This window comes from Eurypyga helias, unplaced genomic scaffold (assembly GCF_000690775.1).
Source record: "Eurypyga helias isolate BGI_N326 unplaced genomic scaffold, ASM69077v1 scaffold763, whole genome shotgun sequence".
NCBI classification, from domain to species: domain Eukaryota; kingdom Metazoa; phylum Chordata; class Aves; order Eurypygiformes; family Eurypygidae; genus Eurypyga; species Eurypyga helias.
Window position 1 is genome coordinate 4,936 of NW_010239018.1, and position 17,180 is coordinate 22,115.

General features: G+C 37.9%; 1 protein-coding gene across 2 annotated transcripts in view; it reads right to left on the reverse strand.

The window, feature by feature from the left end:
• Positions 1–10,626: 10,626 nt before the first annotated feature.
• CRISPLD1 (cysteine-rich secretory protein LCCL domain containing 1) overlaps positions 10,627–17,180 on the reverse strand; it is a 43,655-nt gene continuing 37,101 nt past the window's right edge. For both annotated transcript variants that reach the window (XM_010147991.1, XM_010147992.1), the window contains 2 exons: positions 13,077–13,207; positions 10,627–11,360 (listed from right to left, as the gene is read on the reverse strand). In XM_010147991.1, the coding sequence (XP_010146293.1) occupies positions 11,309–11,360; positions 13,077–13,207 (183 nt within the window). In that variant the 3' untranslated portion in view covers positions 10,627–11,308. The remainder of the gene's footprint in view (positions 11,361–13,076; positions 13,208–17,180) is intronic.

Here is a 17,180-nt window from a genome sequence, read left to right on the forward strand (position 1 = left end):
GCCAATGGCAGGGGGGTTGGAGCTAGATGGTCTTTAAGGTCCCTTCCAACCCAAACCATCCTGTGATTCTATGATTCTATGAAAAGACATATGGGGATAAAACTATTTGAGAAAATGTGTGCAGTGGACGGAAAGTAACAAGATCTGAGAAGACTAATCCTACTCCTGGAATTATAAATAGTCCTACTCAGCTGTTTAAAGTAAAATGAGAGCAGCCATTCTTATGCTATAGAGAAGCAAATGATCTGCCTCCAAGAGAAGTATTATGAATAATCCATATACTTCCTTGTTAGCATTTTTTTCCTCTGAAATAATCTCCCATTGTTTTGCATGTTCTATAATTCATGCCACTTCCTCAAATATTTCTAACCCTGAACAATTCTTCTGTTCCACATAGAACTGTTCCAGTAAAATCAAAGAACATTTTCTGACATCAGTTGATTCATCACACTATAATGTCTCTGTTTTTTTTATGGAGCTAATGTAAAAAAGATCTGCTTTTTCCAGAGTATTATCTTATCTTGTGGTACTGCAAGGCCTCCCACTTTTACATTAAATCTTGTGAGCTGAGCCTTCAGCTGGTGTAAATAGGCATGAATATACTGATACAATACTTTAGGTCAGAAGAGGTCTGCCAGTAACTACAAGACTGAATAACACCCACCTGTAATAGCAAAAGCAGTCATCCCTTTCAGCAGACTGTCCCATTTTGTAAAGAATATGTTCTCAGGTGGGATTTTTGGGCTCCTGGCAGTGTAAATTTTGGACATCGTTTAGAGCTAGATGAAGATCACAGGCATATACCCATCGTGATGAGACTGAAAGTTATTTTTATGGAGAATAATATAAAAATATGACTGCAGTAAAATATCAAAAAGGGTGTCCATTGGTGTCTGTAGACTGCCCCCACCTAAAGAATGAGAAACATCTACTAATCCCTTCATTAAATTTCCTGATCCTTCAGCCACTGAGCAGATTATTTGCAGCCTAGTCAGAAGCAAGGCATAAAGAGGATACTTCCTGTCAATAGATCAACACTGTCTCCCTTGAGATCCTCAGAGAGATGAGTAGACAGTGAAGTAGATTACAAACTGCCTGAATGGCCACACCCAGAGAGTGATGAGCAGTAGCACAAAGTCTAGTTGGAGGGCAGTAACAAGCAGTGTACTCAGAGATCTATACTGGGTCCAAGCCCCAGAAGGGGTAGTGTACCTTCAGCAAATTTTCTGACACAAAACTGGGAGGAGTGGCTGAGATGCCAGAAGGTCATGCTTCCATGCATAGGGTCCTCAACAGTCTGAAGGAATGGTCTGACAGAAAGTTCAACAAGAAGTGCAAAATCCTGCAACTGAAGAGGAACAACCTCATGCACCAATACATGCTGGGGGCCACCCAGCTGGAAAGAAGCTTAGAAGACAAGGACTCAGGGTACCTGGTGAACCAAGTGGAACCTGAGCCAGCCATGTGCCCTTGAGGCAAAACACGCTAAGGGTATCCTGGGCTTCCTTAGACAAATTATTGCCAACAGGCTGAGGGAGGTGATCCTGCACCTCTACTCAGCACTTCTGAGGCCATACCCTGTGTGCTGGGTCCAGTTCTGGGATCTCCAGTATAGGAGAGACAAGGAAATAGGGAAGACAGTCCAGTGAAGGGCTACAAAAATGATTAAGGCACTGGAGCATCTCTTCTGTGAGGAAAGGCTGAGAGAGTTGGGACTATTCATCCTGGAGAAGAGAAGGCTCAGGGAGATCTCACCAATGCCTATAAACGCCTGAAGGGAGGGTGCAGAGAGGAAAAAGCCAGGCTCTTTTCAGTGATGCCCAATGACAGCACCAGAGACAATGGGCACAACCTGAAACACAGGAGAGTATGTCTGAAAAGCAGGGAACACATTTTTACTGTGAGGGTGACTGAGCACTGGCACAGGTTGCCCAGAGAGGTGGAGTCTCCATCTTTGGCAATATTAAAAGCTGTCTGGACATGATCTTGAGCAGCCTGCTCTAGCTGGTCCTGCTCAATCTTGATCTCCAGAGGTCCCTTCCAACCCCAGCCATTCTGCAACTCTGTGATCACCCTACACTTGAATATCCCAGTGAAATGAATTAGCTATTTTTTTATAAAGGTCTCTTCTTACTGAAGCACCTTGTACCAACATAAGACATTATTCAGAACAGGCATGTGTGATCCTTCTTCCACTAAAAATATTTGAAGCGCTGACATAGCTGAGATGTTATGGTGATGTCATAATTTGGTGAAAATACTTTCTATCAGAAGTATTCTTATAATTAGGAAAAGCAAAGCTATCCTTACCCCAGTTTTTGAGGAGCATCATAGATATTGGTGAGATTATATTGTTAAATGATTTACATGAGTGTAACTGAAAAGATAACCCAAACTTTCATTTAATAAATTTGCAGCATTATATCTAACAATAAACAGCTTGACTGCTTCATAATAAAGTGTGTTAAATTTCCTTGTGCACAAAACCTGTTGTCAGTATTGTTACTGTGCTGAAGATGCCTTCGTTATCACACTTCCCTGTACATGCTCATGGTACGGCAGGACTCCCTCCCTCCCTCTCCTCTCTGATTTCACATGAGCATTTCCAGTGACAGAGCCCTGCAAGGAGCCTGCCATCCCTCCAGCCCCGCTGTGCAGTGCAGTATCACCACAGACATCCTCTCAAGATTTTCTCTTTCTTTGTAACTCCCACCTTTGACTAGGAAGGAAAAGAGGCATTTATGCTCTTGCTGAGACTCAAAGCAGCTGGGTTAGGTGGGAGCAGAGACACTGCCTCTATTTCTCAGTTACTTCTGTCACTAGGCATGAGTTATGAGAGTTGGGTAGCAACTTCAACTGTGCAAATACTTTTAGTAACTCCAGGGTCAAACCCAGAAGTTGTACTGAATAACAAGTCTTTCAGCTAATACATACCACTCAGTCAGTAAATTGAAATAATCTATTTCCTATACATTGGCTTTTTGGGGACACAAACTACATTCCTCATGAGCAGATTATCTTTCTTCCTCTATAAGGGTAACCCACATATTATTGCATCTTTAATAACTTTTTTACCAATTAATATTCTCTGTGTTTTAACTCCTAACACATTGCTGTCTAGGAATTTGTATGTCGGGAGCATATTGCTGTTAAATGAACTAGTAGAGCTACACAGTGAAGTACAGATTGGAAAGAACAAGCAAAATGAAGAGTTTTGAATTGAAAAGACTACAGAAATTTAAATTCTATTTTAAGTTTTTAGGAATTCATTCAGGATAAAATTATGGGTTGGCACCTTTATATCTGCAAATTTAAATAATTAAATATCTAGTTATAAAAATTGAGAGAAGCTTCATGATTGTTCAGAAGACATCATAAGACGTACTTGCTAACTAATTTAAGCAATTTGGGAAACCTTCTATGGCAAAATTATAAAACAACCCATCTTCCATCCTTTCTTCTGCTCAGTGAATACTTTTCTGAAGAATCTGACTTTCATGATCCATCATCTCCAGACTCAGAGCAGTTCTAAAAGGTACGAGTTCCCAAATAGTTACTTCACCGGAGGATACTGAGAGGTGTAGCTCTGTATTAGGTGCAGTTTCAAGGCATAAAGTTGTATTTCTGTAATACAATGAGGAATATTTATTATTTCACCTTAAAGTTATCACTAAATAACTGTAGAGCCATATTTGCAAATCAGTTTCCCCTGCCAGTTCTACAAAACAGGTAAATGTGACTCATGTGGACACCCATTTAAGTGATTTGTTTGCACAAAGAACAAAGCTTACTGTAAACAGAAAACTGTTTACAAAGTGTTTGGGTGCTTGTCAATGAACCTCAAAATTTGCATCTGATTTTCATGCAGCAGTATACCTCAGTGAGCTCTTATCCACCTACCAGTCAAACTACAGACAAACACTCCTTCTCACTCCCCTGATATCGGTCATTGCTTATTTTTATACACAGAAGAAAAACAATGAGCTTTGAAAAATTATTTGAAGGTTATTTGGTTTGGGATAGTAACCAGACAGTTTTAAAGTACTGAAATCAATCTCTATTGATTTATTCTTTGTATTGTAATAGCATTTACCAGTTCTACTCATGGATCATGCGATACAGGCACGTAAATTTGTCTCCTAATATATCAGTGTGCCCTGCTTTCCCGTAAGAGGCATTTCTCATATTCTCTGCGACCTCAGCTATTCTAGCCTTCAGCTGCAAATTAGTCTCACCTTTCTTCTTAAAGTGTGATTCTCTGACAGACTACGGATGTTAACTTATTCAATATATTGCAAGAGGCATTGAGTCCCTTGCCTATGCTTTTGTCTAGTACTGAATAAGTAGCTGCGTTGGAAACTCAGCTTTTTCGGGAGTCACAGACTACAATTTTTATAGGAATGATTCTGAGTCGTTGTTTATGTGCTGTACAGATGTGAGATGGTGGTTTTCCTCAAGTACATTTCAGGTGTTTCGATTGGACTACTTATCCAGGGACTATAAAGAAAACTACAAGCTGAACTGAAGGATTAGCAGAAAAGAAATCCTAAATCAAAGAACAATATATTTATTGTGTAGCAGATGCAACCGTACATCTCATTCAAGGTGTGACTTCCTCATTTCTAGGACAAATCTTTACATATTTAAAAAAAAATAACAGATCAAAAAATAATTGCTTGTAACTTTTAGAAAACTGTTCTAAAATTGTGTGGGCTTTGAAGATGCTGGAGCAGAAGCTGCTGAATAGAAACTGTTTTAACATTAGTGCCAAGCAAAAAAATTACTGCATCTGCATGATCTGTGCATCATTGAATATGTTCAATATAACATGTTTAAACCCTCAACCAGTCACAGAAGGGCAAGTCTTTATCAGAAAGCCACCAAACACATCTGACTAGTTATTCCTTTTATTTAAAAATGCAAAAAATGCTAATTTACCCCATAAATGTTACTGGATAAGAGAGAGGGGCTCAGAGCATTTCACAAAACTATTCCTTGGCTCAGTTATAGCTGTACTGGAGTAGGACTATCACCCCCAGTACAGCAAGCACTAAATCAATTCATACAATGTACTTCTTTGTGTAGTCAAGTGGGCTAAATCCAAAATCTGAGACTAAGTCCTTTTGCATAAAATGATTGCTGTTTCTGTGCTTAATGCAGCCTGCAGCCCCAAAGGTCTTGGAGTTGTTCTGACACAATAGAAGAAATGCTTATCCAGAAGGCATGATCCTTCAGTAGTAAAAAAAACCAGCAACCACCAACAAGAAACAGATGGATTTCAACAGATAAAAAAGGAATGAAGATTGAACTGACTACAGGGAGATTTATTTAGTAATTGTTTCCAATTTATCTTCGGGATGTACGGTAGCAAAAACTTATGAGAAGTCAAAGCCAGTTTGCTATTTATATTGCATATAAACAAGCCTAAATGAATAATTAAGCAACTGAAGTACTTGTTTTTCAAACTGTAGGTTAAATTTGGAAGTGCTACTACCTCCTAGTGATTTTTGCTTCTTGAGCATCCTAAAAATAATTAGTATTACTACAAATTCTTAAGAGTTTCTCAGCTTTTGGAAGCAAATCTAATGCAAGTTCTTGTAACTACTCTACGATGATACTCCTAATAAGGATATATTAATAAACAGTATTCATTCAGAAATAACTGCAAACACATCAAATAAAGTTTGTTAAACTACAAAGCAGTGTTTATATTAAATACAGTTTCAAAGACATTATTGCTAATATTGCTGCTGTTAGCTAGAGAAATTTGTTCAGCTGAAATAAATGGGAGTTCTTTGAACAACTGAATTTCTTACTAAAAAGTTAGGATGTGGTGACATTTTTATTTTGATATAATGCTTATGCTTTAAACTAAATTAGTGAATTTAAAAGCCCAAGACTTATTGCCATTGGCAACTGAAGTCTTTTGTGTGCCTATTAAAAGATAAAGCATTGCAAACTTCTTCATGTTGTTTGGCCAGTGTATCTCAGTTCTTAACCAACTTCACTGCTAGCCTTCAGACACTCACCCCGTTGCTAGTAAAGACGAAACAATATTGGATACAGCACTGGGGACAGATACTGAATTGAATACTTAGGGTAATTATTGCGGAAATCAGTGTGGATAGTAAGACATGGAGCACCATGACTGGCTGTTTTGGTTGCATGTTCATTATTTTCCTCCTTTGGTCTCTTGTACTTTGCTGTGCCTTATTACATTGAGCTGGTCTGACTGGGGGCCTTTTGCTAGCTTCTGAACATTTAAGACTCGTTATTAGTACTTTTTGTAGAGTGCTATGATGGTTTAATGATGTAGGCATCTGACTCCTAGCAAACAGGCTAAGGCGAACAAGACATTTAACACAGATCATTGAGCAGCTGATGGCAAATTTCAGCTGTCACATTATCATCCTATGTTAACATGGAGCAGAAATCACATTTTATTGTATTTTCACAGCCTCCTAGCACATGACAAGGATTTCTAATTTAATAGCAATGATATCAATAACATCAACAGTAACTATATATAAAATACTATTTCCATCATTTATTCCTGACAGCAAAGACAGGCTAATGCTAGGACTGACAGCATGGCTTCTTTCCTATATGCATAGTGCATGTCTTCATAAAATCATTTTCTGAATACTAATGTATGGTATCATTAGTATATCTAAAGCTCTGTTAGATGCATATTATACACTGAATGAAACAAAACTCTTCAGGATTTCATTCCTTGTATAATTCCCTAGAGTTCCACAGATCCTATAAAAAGCCTTAAGACATAGAAGTGTGACAGTACAGTATTTCATACAGTATTTATATAAATTTCCAAACAGAATGTTGCACTGTATGAATAATCTTTGTAATTTCCAAATATTTACATTTCTAAATCTGACCTTTGTATGACTACAGAAATTGCAGGAAATAAACCTTCCCTTGTGTATTCAGAGGAAGCTGGGTTATCTGAGTTTTAAGCCAAATTCAAAACAAACTTCAAAAGCAATTGCCACACAGAAGACACTGTTTATGTGAGTAACGTGGTTACATCTCTCCCATATGAAGTAAAGTGCCATGCATTTTCCTGAGCATATGTATCAATACACACAAAAAAGCTGATGTTACTTTTCTTCTTTTAAATCCACTGAGAATCTACAGACAGCTACAGTCTTGACATTTACATAAAACTTAAAACTGAGCACTTCATCAGTTAAAAACCTCTAAACTTACAGACATTATCCCAACCTGTGTTTCAGGCTTGATTCCAAAAATACTTTGTGTATAATTTCTAGATCAGACTTTCCCCTATGCAGAAATGAGACACAAGGAAGTCTGTAAACTTTCTAAAATTCCTCAGTATCCACAAAGTTGAGGAAATGTTTCTTAGTTTCCTTAGTTTATGTCCACCTACTACTATGAGCTGCCTGCTTGCATTAATATGAGTCCCAAGTTCCCTAGAACTAAAGCATCCTCATATAGCTATGAAAACGGTGAGAGACGGTTAAAGAATGATCTATTTGGATCTGACCACTTTTTTCATACTAACTCTTGTTTAGTTACTAAATTAGCTACTCCAGCTCGAAGGGATGGAGCACAGCAGAGAAATGCCTAAATTGATCCTTACTGAAAAGTGAGCAGGCAAGTGAATGATGCTTGACAAATACTTGACTCCTCTCCAAATGATTTCTTTTGAAAAGATTCCTCATGGAGGAAGTCCTAATGGGAAATACCACAGAATCATGGGAAAAGGTTCATATGTATTCTATCTTATTTCACATACGCTTTTAAGGGCCTACTGTTTTAGTATGGTTACATTTATTTTAGCCCTTTCAAATTTATAAATGGCAGATAGCAACGTACTGAAACAGTGTTGGTTTTTTTGGGTGTGTTTTTTTTTTTTCCAGAGGATTGTTATGTATCAGTTGCAATAATTCTTGTTGACTACTCATAGGTCTTTCCTGGGAAGTAAGCTAAATATTATGAATAGCGTGAGTTAATCTTTACTTTGCTACTGATTATCCCTCTTCCTTATTTCAGGTTGAGAACATAACTTTGAAACTGCTCAGTTAACCAAACAGTTCTTTAGCATTTAAAAAGCTGACTTTCTTCTGTATGTTTTCATTTGCCCACAACCAGTTTTCTGATACTGCTAGTTACCCATTTGGGCTTTCTGTGAATTAGTTCTGACCAGCTGGCATAAGGTTGCTTCTGGTGCAGACAAAAATATTCATGTGCAGCTCCACTCTAAAACTGCTTGGAAATGTCTACTCATTGACTCTTTACTTAAACACAGAATTTCTCAAAAAGTCAATGTTGGCTGGAATATTTATAACAGGATATAACTATTGCATGTGGAAAAGCAACAAATTTTGTGGCACAGATGTGAGAAGAAAGAGTTACCTCCTTCTTGTGACTGTATTTGTTAGTAAAGCTGCTCACAGCAAAAATTCACACACAAAGTGGACATAGACCCTCCCTGTCCTCCCACCAAGCATTAACTATGTTGTTATGGCACCAAGGGTCCACCCCTGCCCCCTTGCACAGGAACTCCCAGCCAATGTAGCTTGGACTTTACGCATGAGAGAGGAGAGGAAGCAAAGATAGGCAGAAGAACAAAGACATCAGGAACAAATGGAGGAAAAAGGCAGAAATCCGGTGTGGCAACTGTGTTTCCCCAGAGGACTCCAATCACCCATCCACCCCAAGTGAGGAAATTGTGGTTATGACTACAGGTGTGTCTGTCTTGTTCTCTCCCTCATCCCAGGCTGCTCTCCCTCACTGCCTAAAGGAAGGGGTGCACACTGCTGCCTGATCAGCAGCGCAGGGAGCTCCTCACTTACTGCCCAGGCTCTGCAGCACTCAAAAGGCTTCCCCTGAGCTCCCGAGGCAACTGCTGGGGACCATGGGCAGGCAGAGCTGAGGGATGGCAAGGCTGGGCTGCAGGAAAGCATCCCACCTGTGTGGAAAGGGACACAACGGTTGTACTCACACCGTTTTGTTTCCAACGTCTCCCTCAGCAGTTCTGTGTGTCCTTACTCTATTTTATGTTCTGATAACCCCAACTGTAGCTATTGCAAGGCCCTTCTGTGTTACTAACTTTGGTGCTTTTAAGAAAGGGCAGTGCAAGCCTATCTCAAGCCTTTGAGTGACTTGGAGTCCCATCACAGTCAAAGTCTACTTGCACTTCGGTTTCAGCTGTGAAAAATAGCTAATGCCAGTATTGCAAAATCTGTCTAAAGCTTCTTTCAATGGCCCCCTGCAAAAAAACAGGGGGTTATACAGCAAAGACTTTTTGTCTCCCTCATCAATTAAATAGATTTCCCAAATGGAACTCCCAAGTTGACCATTAGTCTTACAAGGCAAAAAAAGGACGTGTAATATAAAAACCTGCTTGTTCCCAAGAAATGTAGCTAGGAGCATTCGCAGTAGAAACACTTACCACAACAGCAAAGAGTTTGACTAAATAAAAGGTGGTGGCTCTTTTATAATCACTTCCTGTTCCCACAGATCCTGGTCAAAACTTGGAAAAAAGACCAGATGATTTATCCATGAAACTCCGAATCCAGTTAATGGAAGTTGTGTACCTCAGTTGCCTTTAGAGCTTTTGGGACTGGGATTTATGGGACCTGGGACTGTATCTACTATATCTGCTTGATACTACACTTGCACCGGTTAGGCCAGAAAAAAACCCAGTAAGTTTTGGGTAAATGGTATTTTTAACATCTTGAGGCAGGACAAACAATTTAAAAAAAAAAAAAAAAAAGGCTGTCAAAGGTACTTTTACTATGTAAATTCATTTTATTCAAAACAGATTAAAAAAAACTAACAAAGCTTGCCTAACTACATGAGGTAGTACATGTAGCAAAACAGAAGGCAGAATATAGTATTCTGAAATATGAAGAATATGAATAAGTTTACAGGTTGGAATGAAATAAATTCAACAACAGAAACAAAATATACCAAAAATAAAGTTTAACAGCTTTTCAGTCTTAAAGCACCAATACACTTTTCATAGAAAGAAACATAGTATCACCACTACATGTTCTTCATATACCATAATACGGTAAAATTAATGCACAAGGCTGTTCACCATAAATGAATTTTTAAAAATGGTGAAGCAACAAATGACATACTTGTCACTGGGCTCCGTACCACTATACTTCCTGGCCTGCAGGAGTATTTGCAGGTCATGAGGAGCAAGTTAGCCTTTGTTACCATTTTCTTTAAGGTTTGTTTGAACATTTACCCTCATATTAATGTATAGTATACGGATAACATGTACAGCTTAAGGCCTCAAGCTTGCAAATTTTTATGTGTGTGTACAATTCTACATTTTTGCTGAAACCCAATTTAGATAAATTGAAGGAGCCACATGGAAAAATTAAAGCATGTATATGTACAGAACTGTATTGCAGAACTGACGGCTTATTCCATAAATCATGTTACTCCACTTCTCAATATAACAATTTTCTCAGGTCCTTCAAGGTTATATGTCTCTCTCTCACTCACCCATCCCAAGATAGCTGAATGTCTGTGAAGGACTGGGCCAATGAATTGGTTATTCAAACAAAAGAGCTTAGCAGCAACCAATAAACATTTTATTAACATATTTAAAAATAATAAACATGAATGGCCCAGTCTCTTAAAAATATTTCTTTAGAGGAAAACATGCTAATATGACCCAGGATTTCCCTACGTTTTATATTTTCCATTTTATTTCAAAACAGGTATTTGCACTTGTTATGATTAGTGTGAAATTGAAAACAGTCTAGCTCTTCATTAATGTTTGCATGGCTAATGCTACTGTAAATCATCAAAGTTATATATATATTTATTTTACTTTAAGGCATGGTTTATTATATTGAATTATTAGGATGGCTTCTTTAATGTACACTGGAAATAAAAATTCAGGCCTCCCTATGGTATAGTTTTAAGATTACTGTTAGTGGCATATATAAAGCACCATACAATAATATGTTCAGATGAAGAAAACAAAGAACATTCGTGAGCTTTGAATTAACTGTATAGGAGTAACTGCTAAGAAAATATAGCAATATTTAACACAGGATTCAAAATATTGTTATATATCATTATAGATTTTCAAATGAATTTTTCTCCCATGTTTACCTTTACAGATTTTTTCATTAAGATATATATGTAACTTAAACTTTTTGGTGGAAAGCAGTATACATCTTCTGTACAATAAAGTTACAGCTTTATACAAATTTTAGGAATTATAAGAAATTGGCTTTAATATTCTCTTCCAAGTGCTCTGGTTTCACTTGCCTGTTTTACATTTTACTTGCTCGACTCAAACAACAGCAAATACTCTGAATGCCTTGCTTCCTGGAGGATTCTGTAAACTGAAAGATAAAAACATTCTTGATGTTATTTTTAAGACTGCAACATTCCAATGACAACTTTTTTGAACTTTTAAATACAATTTTATCATCCTGTGACTAAGTTGTAATCGTAGCTATCTAATAATTTGAAAAAAACTGTTACAAATAAAAATTACATGAATTTCAGATTAATTATTCTTTCAAGCAGCTTATTAGGAACAAATCATAACACAAAAAAATTCAATTAATCCTTTGTGAGGAGGGATTCTGGTTTAAAGAACAGAATTCCACTGAAGCAAAACACTAAAAAAGGTTTTAGGAAAAAGAGAAAACATGCATCTTATGCTCAGTATTCTAATAGCTACATTCGGAGAGAACTTGTAGACCTATGAGGTCACTTGTTTGTTAGTTGCTTATAGGCTGAAGAATAGATTTCTAAGAGAATTAAATTTTATAAAACCAAAGGAAATTCCTTCTTAATGGATAAATATCTGACTTCAAAAGACATGAAACAAAAATACCCAACTGCAATGAAATTTTGTTAGAATATATATTTGTGTCTTGTAGCCTGAAATAGCATATCATATTTAATGATATTGTTTTCTCTTTTTCAAACCTTGTCTAAGGTCTATCTGGGAACCACTGACCTTCCAAACTTTACCAAGACGGTAAAGTGCAAATAATGATTAAATTTACAACACTTTTCCTTGCTACATCTCTAATCGGTGAGGAGATTTATATGGAGAACAAAAGTGTCAGTAAGAAAGCACTCTTTCTGAGGGAATTGGATGGTCATGGGGAAAAGATAAGAATATATAAATTAAGACACCCACTAAGCAAAAGAAATTTGTATTTTATGAATTTCCAGGTTTGTGGGCAAGAGGCAAGACATTGCCCCACCCCCAATTAAAAGCAATAAAAAATACTCTAGCTTTTCCTACTTCCAAGTTTTTCTAAAAAACTTCGTGTTTTTCCCCCACAAATTTCTTGGAAAGCCTACAGTTTTAGAGGTAACAATCATTCTTAGCTTTATAGGACTGGCAAAAAATTATTTTTTAGGCTAATTTCTCTTTCTTTCTTTAGAACCTGGAGAACTCTTTCAGAAATTAATCTGCAACACACAGCCACGCGTTATCATCATAGAATGTATGAACACACTGAATACAACTAAATGAAATTTCACAGCATCTCCATATCTTTCAGAAAAACACTTAAAAACAGGCAAATCATTAAAAAAAGTTTTAATGATTGTGAATTTTAGAGGTCATGAATATTATTTATAATCCAGGCTCACTGGTTAAATTCCATGTAATGAACATTTCATCATGAAGTAATGAACCTGCATCAGCTACTAGTACTCATCTATCGTAGATCCTCTAACTTAGACAGAACAAATTAATTATGTTAATGAAAAAAGAAAAAAAGAAAGCAAAGGCACTTTTCTTATCGAATATTGTGTTAGTTGCAACAGAACCAAAAAAGTAAACAAGAGGGTTACTTTATTTCCTAAGCAGCTTTTTAGAGTAATGAGTTATGAGCTTAGAGGAGGCAGGCAGCTCTGGTACCACAGCTTCTCCAAAGTCACCCCAGCTGTTACACAAGCTCTGTAAATCACCCATGTTGGCCTACTTGTTTGGTTTCTAGCATTGCCCCAGGTACAAACAGACACAATGTAAGATGTTGTAAATCTTATCGAGATGAAGTGTAAAGTGTAATCTTTGAAACTGGGCTCTGTACCTTTCTGAATATATCCCATTTTGAAAGGAAGCAACGTACACCTTTCTTTTGTCTACTGGCATAACATCAACATAACCACCCTGGTTGCGGACCACACCAGCATGTACTGCTGCCCGGCAGATACTGGATATCTAAGAAAGAAAGAGAAGATTAGTTTGTATTCATCCTTCTATTTCAAAATTGTTTAGAAGAAAACTAATAAATACTAAATCTAGGAAACATAAAATCATTAATTTATTGCATGAACAATTTTTAAAATATTTACAGCATTTAAATCTGCTTTATAGGAATTAGGCCGATTTACAGAAATACAGACACTGCCTCTTCAAATATGCCTTGCAGTATGACCCCAAAATAATTTATTTCATGGTATTTCAGTTCAAAGATCAGGAACATGGTTGAATTCTTGAGCCTTTCAAAATGAAAGGCTCTATCAGCGTTCACTTCAGCAGCAGAGAGGTAGTAAATCCCATCCCTCAGTCAATTATAGATCACGAGATTCAGTTTCACTGCCAGCCAAAGCCAAACGGGAACCACAGCAAAGGCACACGGCAGTCACATGTTTCTAGGAGGATGCCCTACCCCAAAGTTGATGGATATACTGCAATAATTCCATCTCTAGGTGCAAAACCTCAAAAAGCAGTGAAATCATCCATATTCTAAGGGAACATCACAATTTCCTGGCCAGGCATGAACTAAAAGCTAATTAGTTTAAAGGTATAATGTGAACATCAAATGGAAGATAAAGGTCTAAAATCATCCCTTACCTGTGGCAGTTAATTAACGGCAGACTAACAACTTTAGTTCCTCAACTCAGAGTGAAGAAATAGTAAAATTGCTTCAAAAGAAGACTTTTTAAAATCAGTCTAATTCCATAGACTTTATGCAAGCAAAATTATGCAGCACTGTTGGGCCCCAGGCCTTGAGAAAAAAATCCAGGCTGATGCAAACACAGACCCAGAAAAGGGTTTGACCCCTACAGATCGATGGGCCCTGACAATCCACCCGAGGGTGTTAAGAGAGCTGGTTGACGTCGTTGCAAGGCTGCTCTCCATAATCTTTGATAAGATGTGGAGACTTGGGAACATCCCAGAAGACTGGAAGAAGACTAATGTCGCCCCCATCTACAAGAAAGCTTTGAAGAAGAATCCAGGAAGTTGGTCCCATCAATCTTACTTCAGTCCCTGGGAAAGCTATGGAACAGAACCTCCCTCTGCGGGCTATCACAAGTCAAATGAAGCATACGATCGGAAAAGGCAGCACAGATTCACCAAGGGCAAATTGTGCTTGGCAAACCTGATTGCCTTCTACAACAATGTAACCTGCTGAGTTGATGTGGGGCGAGCTGTGGACACTGTCTACCTGGATCTCTCCAAGGCTTTCAGTAGAGTTTCCCACAGCCTCCTGCTAGAGAGATTGATGCCTTATGGGCTAGTCAAGTGGTCTGTGCGGTGGCTGGGGGACTCACTGACAGGCCGCACCCACAGGCTGGTGGTAAATAGGTCCTTTTCAAACTGGCATCCTGTCACAAGTGGGGTTCCTCAGGGATCAACACTGGGCCCAATGCTGTTTAATATCTTCATAATTGATCTGGATGATGGTATCAAGTCTACCCTGACGAAGTTTGCTGATGATAAGCAAACTGAGAGGGGAATAAAACACTTTGAAAGGGAGAGCCACCCTGCAGGAAGACCTGGATAGGCTGGAAGATAGGCTAACAAGAACTTTATGAAGTCCAACAGGGACAAGTGTAGTGAAGCACAGGCTGGGATCTACCAAGCTGGGGAGCAGCTCTGTGGAAAGGGACCTGGCAGTCCTGCTGGAAAACAAGATCAGTATGAGTGAACAGTGTGTTCCTGTGGCAAAGAAAGCCAACAGGATGCTGGATCGCATCAACAAGGGCATCATAAACAAAGTGATTATGCCAGTGCTTGTTAGGCCACACCTGGAACACTGTGTTCGGTTTTGGTCCCCACTACACAAAAAAGATGCAGAGGAGAGGGTTTAGAGAAGGGCCACAGAGATGAACAAAGGAAGCCTACCATATGAAGAAAGGCCAAGAGAATTGGGTTTGTTCAGCCTTGAGAAAAGAAGGTTTTGAGGAGACCTTATCAGCATGTTCCAGTATTTAAAGGGCGGCTACAAAGATGATGGAGACTCCCTTTTTACATGGGGTCACAAGGAAAGGATGAGGAATAATGGGTACCAGTTACTCCAGGGGAGATTCCAATTGGACACAAGAGGAAATTTTTTTCACAATGAGAACAATGAGCCACTGGAATGATCTCCCCAGGGAAGCGATGCATTCCCCAACATTGGACACTTAAAGATTCACCTTGACATGATGCTGGGCCGTCTTGTCTAGACCATGCTTTTGCTAAGAAAGGCTGGACCAGATGATTCTTGATGATCCCTCTTCCAACCTGGTAGTCTAAGCTTCTATGAAAATTCTCTACGAAGTTAGCAGCAGATCACCTGGGTGAAACCTACATTCTCTGGCTAATAATTTTGGTCATGAACCTATATAGCATAAATAATATCCACAGAAGGATTGCTCAGTGACAATCTTGATAATGTTCATTTAAATAATTGATTTAAACTTGCAGTCCTCTAGCACTCTTTCAGCATTTTGAAAATTAATAACAATGAAACTTCTTGGATACTCCAGAATGTGGGTCCCAATCTTCAATATACAGCACAGCAAAGTGTAGTTCCAGCTAAAACTGTTTTGTGGAATATGTTTTCACTGCAGTATGTCTCTCCACAACCAATCTTAAAAACTTAGCCAATACAAATATCAATAGCTGGTCACGCAGACCACTATTTAAACAAGAATTACATTTCTTCCAGTGGAGTAATTTATATCTGTTACCATAGCTATTTTGCAATCTCAATGCTATATAAAATCAGGAATTTAAAATAGCAATGATTTTCCAAGCACAGAATTTGCCAGTTTCACTGCTGTATAGTTTGTTTTTCATTTTACAATATTTCTACCTGTAAACATTTGAAATCTTTTATGCAAAGAATCTTTTGGAAAAACGATTTAGAGTTTCTCTTCACACTGGTGGCTTCAGTTTTTGAACATGCCAGAAGGGATATTTATGCTCCTCTGTACTTTTTCTCCTTCTCCCAAGGCTGCAAGATTTTTGTTATAACTTGAAGACCAGCAGTTGCCTTATTTTTTGGATTATAGCATCTTTTAGGTACTCATACTATGGGAGAAATGAAAGATCAGACTGATCAGTGAAATTTCAAATATACAGGGGGAAAAAGGGCCTCTGCAATACAGGATTACAGTCTAATGAAATGAAAGATAAGGTTTACAAACAGTTAATTACAGTGAAGAACTAGAACTCCTCTACTAATAACTAGTACTATAATACAGTAGCAACTTTGTTTTCAGTTCTTATTGGAGATATTAAAAAACCTGGATGTACAACTGGGAAAAAGAAATCTCAGTTTGTCACCTCTGCAATAGTCACCAAAAGGCTACACTTTGTGTACCTCATTAGATAGGTTGACATCTTCATAATTACATTTGACGTTAGCTAAAATACTGGCTGTTCCAATGTTATTTGGAAGTTTATAGTCAAAAAAAGAACGGAAGAGGTTGACTACATGTTAGAAACTATTCCCAGTAATGGATGGAGGTAAAAGGTTGGTACCACAATTAGTTACTGGATCAATGAAGTACAGCTAGGCTAATGCACAACATTGTAAAGCTAAAGGTGAGACACCTATGTGAGATATGTGAAAAAGGAGAGATCAGACGAACGGGATTGTGAGGCCAATGCAGATGCTATTTTCAGCTGAAAAATTCTGATGCTGCTTTGCAGATGGGATTGAAGAAAAAATGTGTATACTTTTTAAATATATGAGCAATTAAATGAGTGTATATTCATAATTATGAACTAGCCTGTAAGAGAGAGAAAACTATATGCATTGATTAATCAGTACATACAGAACTTATTTTTTGAGAAAGTATTGTCTGCTTTGAGCTTTCAAGGACTTCTCATTGGCTTGGCAATCTTCATCTAAATGGAATCAGATTCCAGTACTGATGCCATAATATTTCCTATACTTAGTAATATTATGGCATCC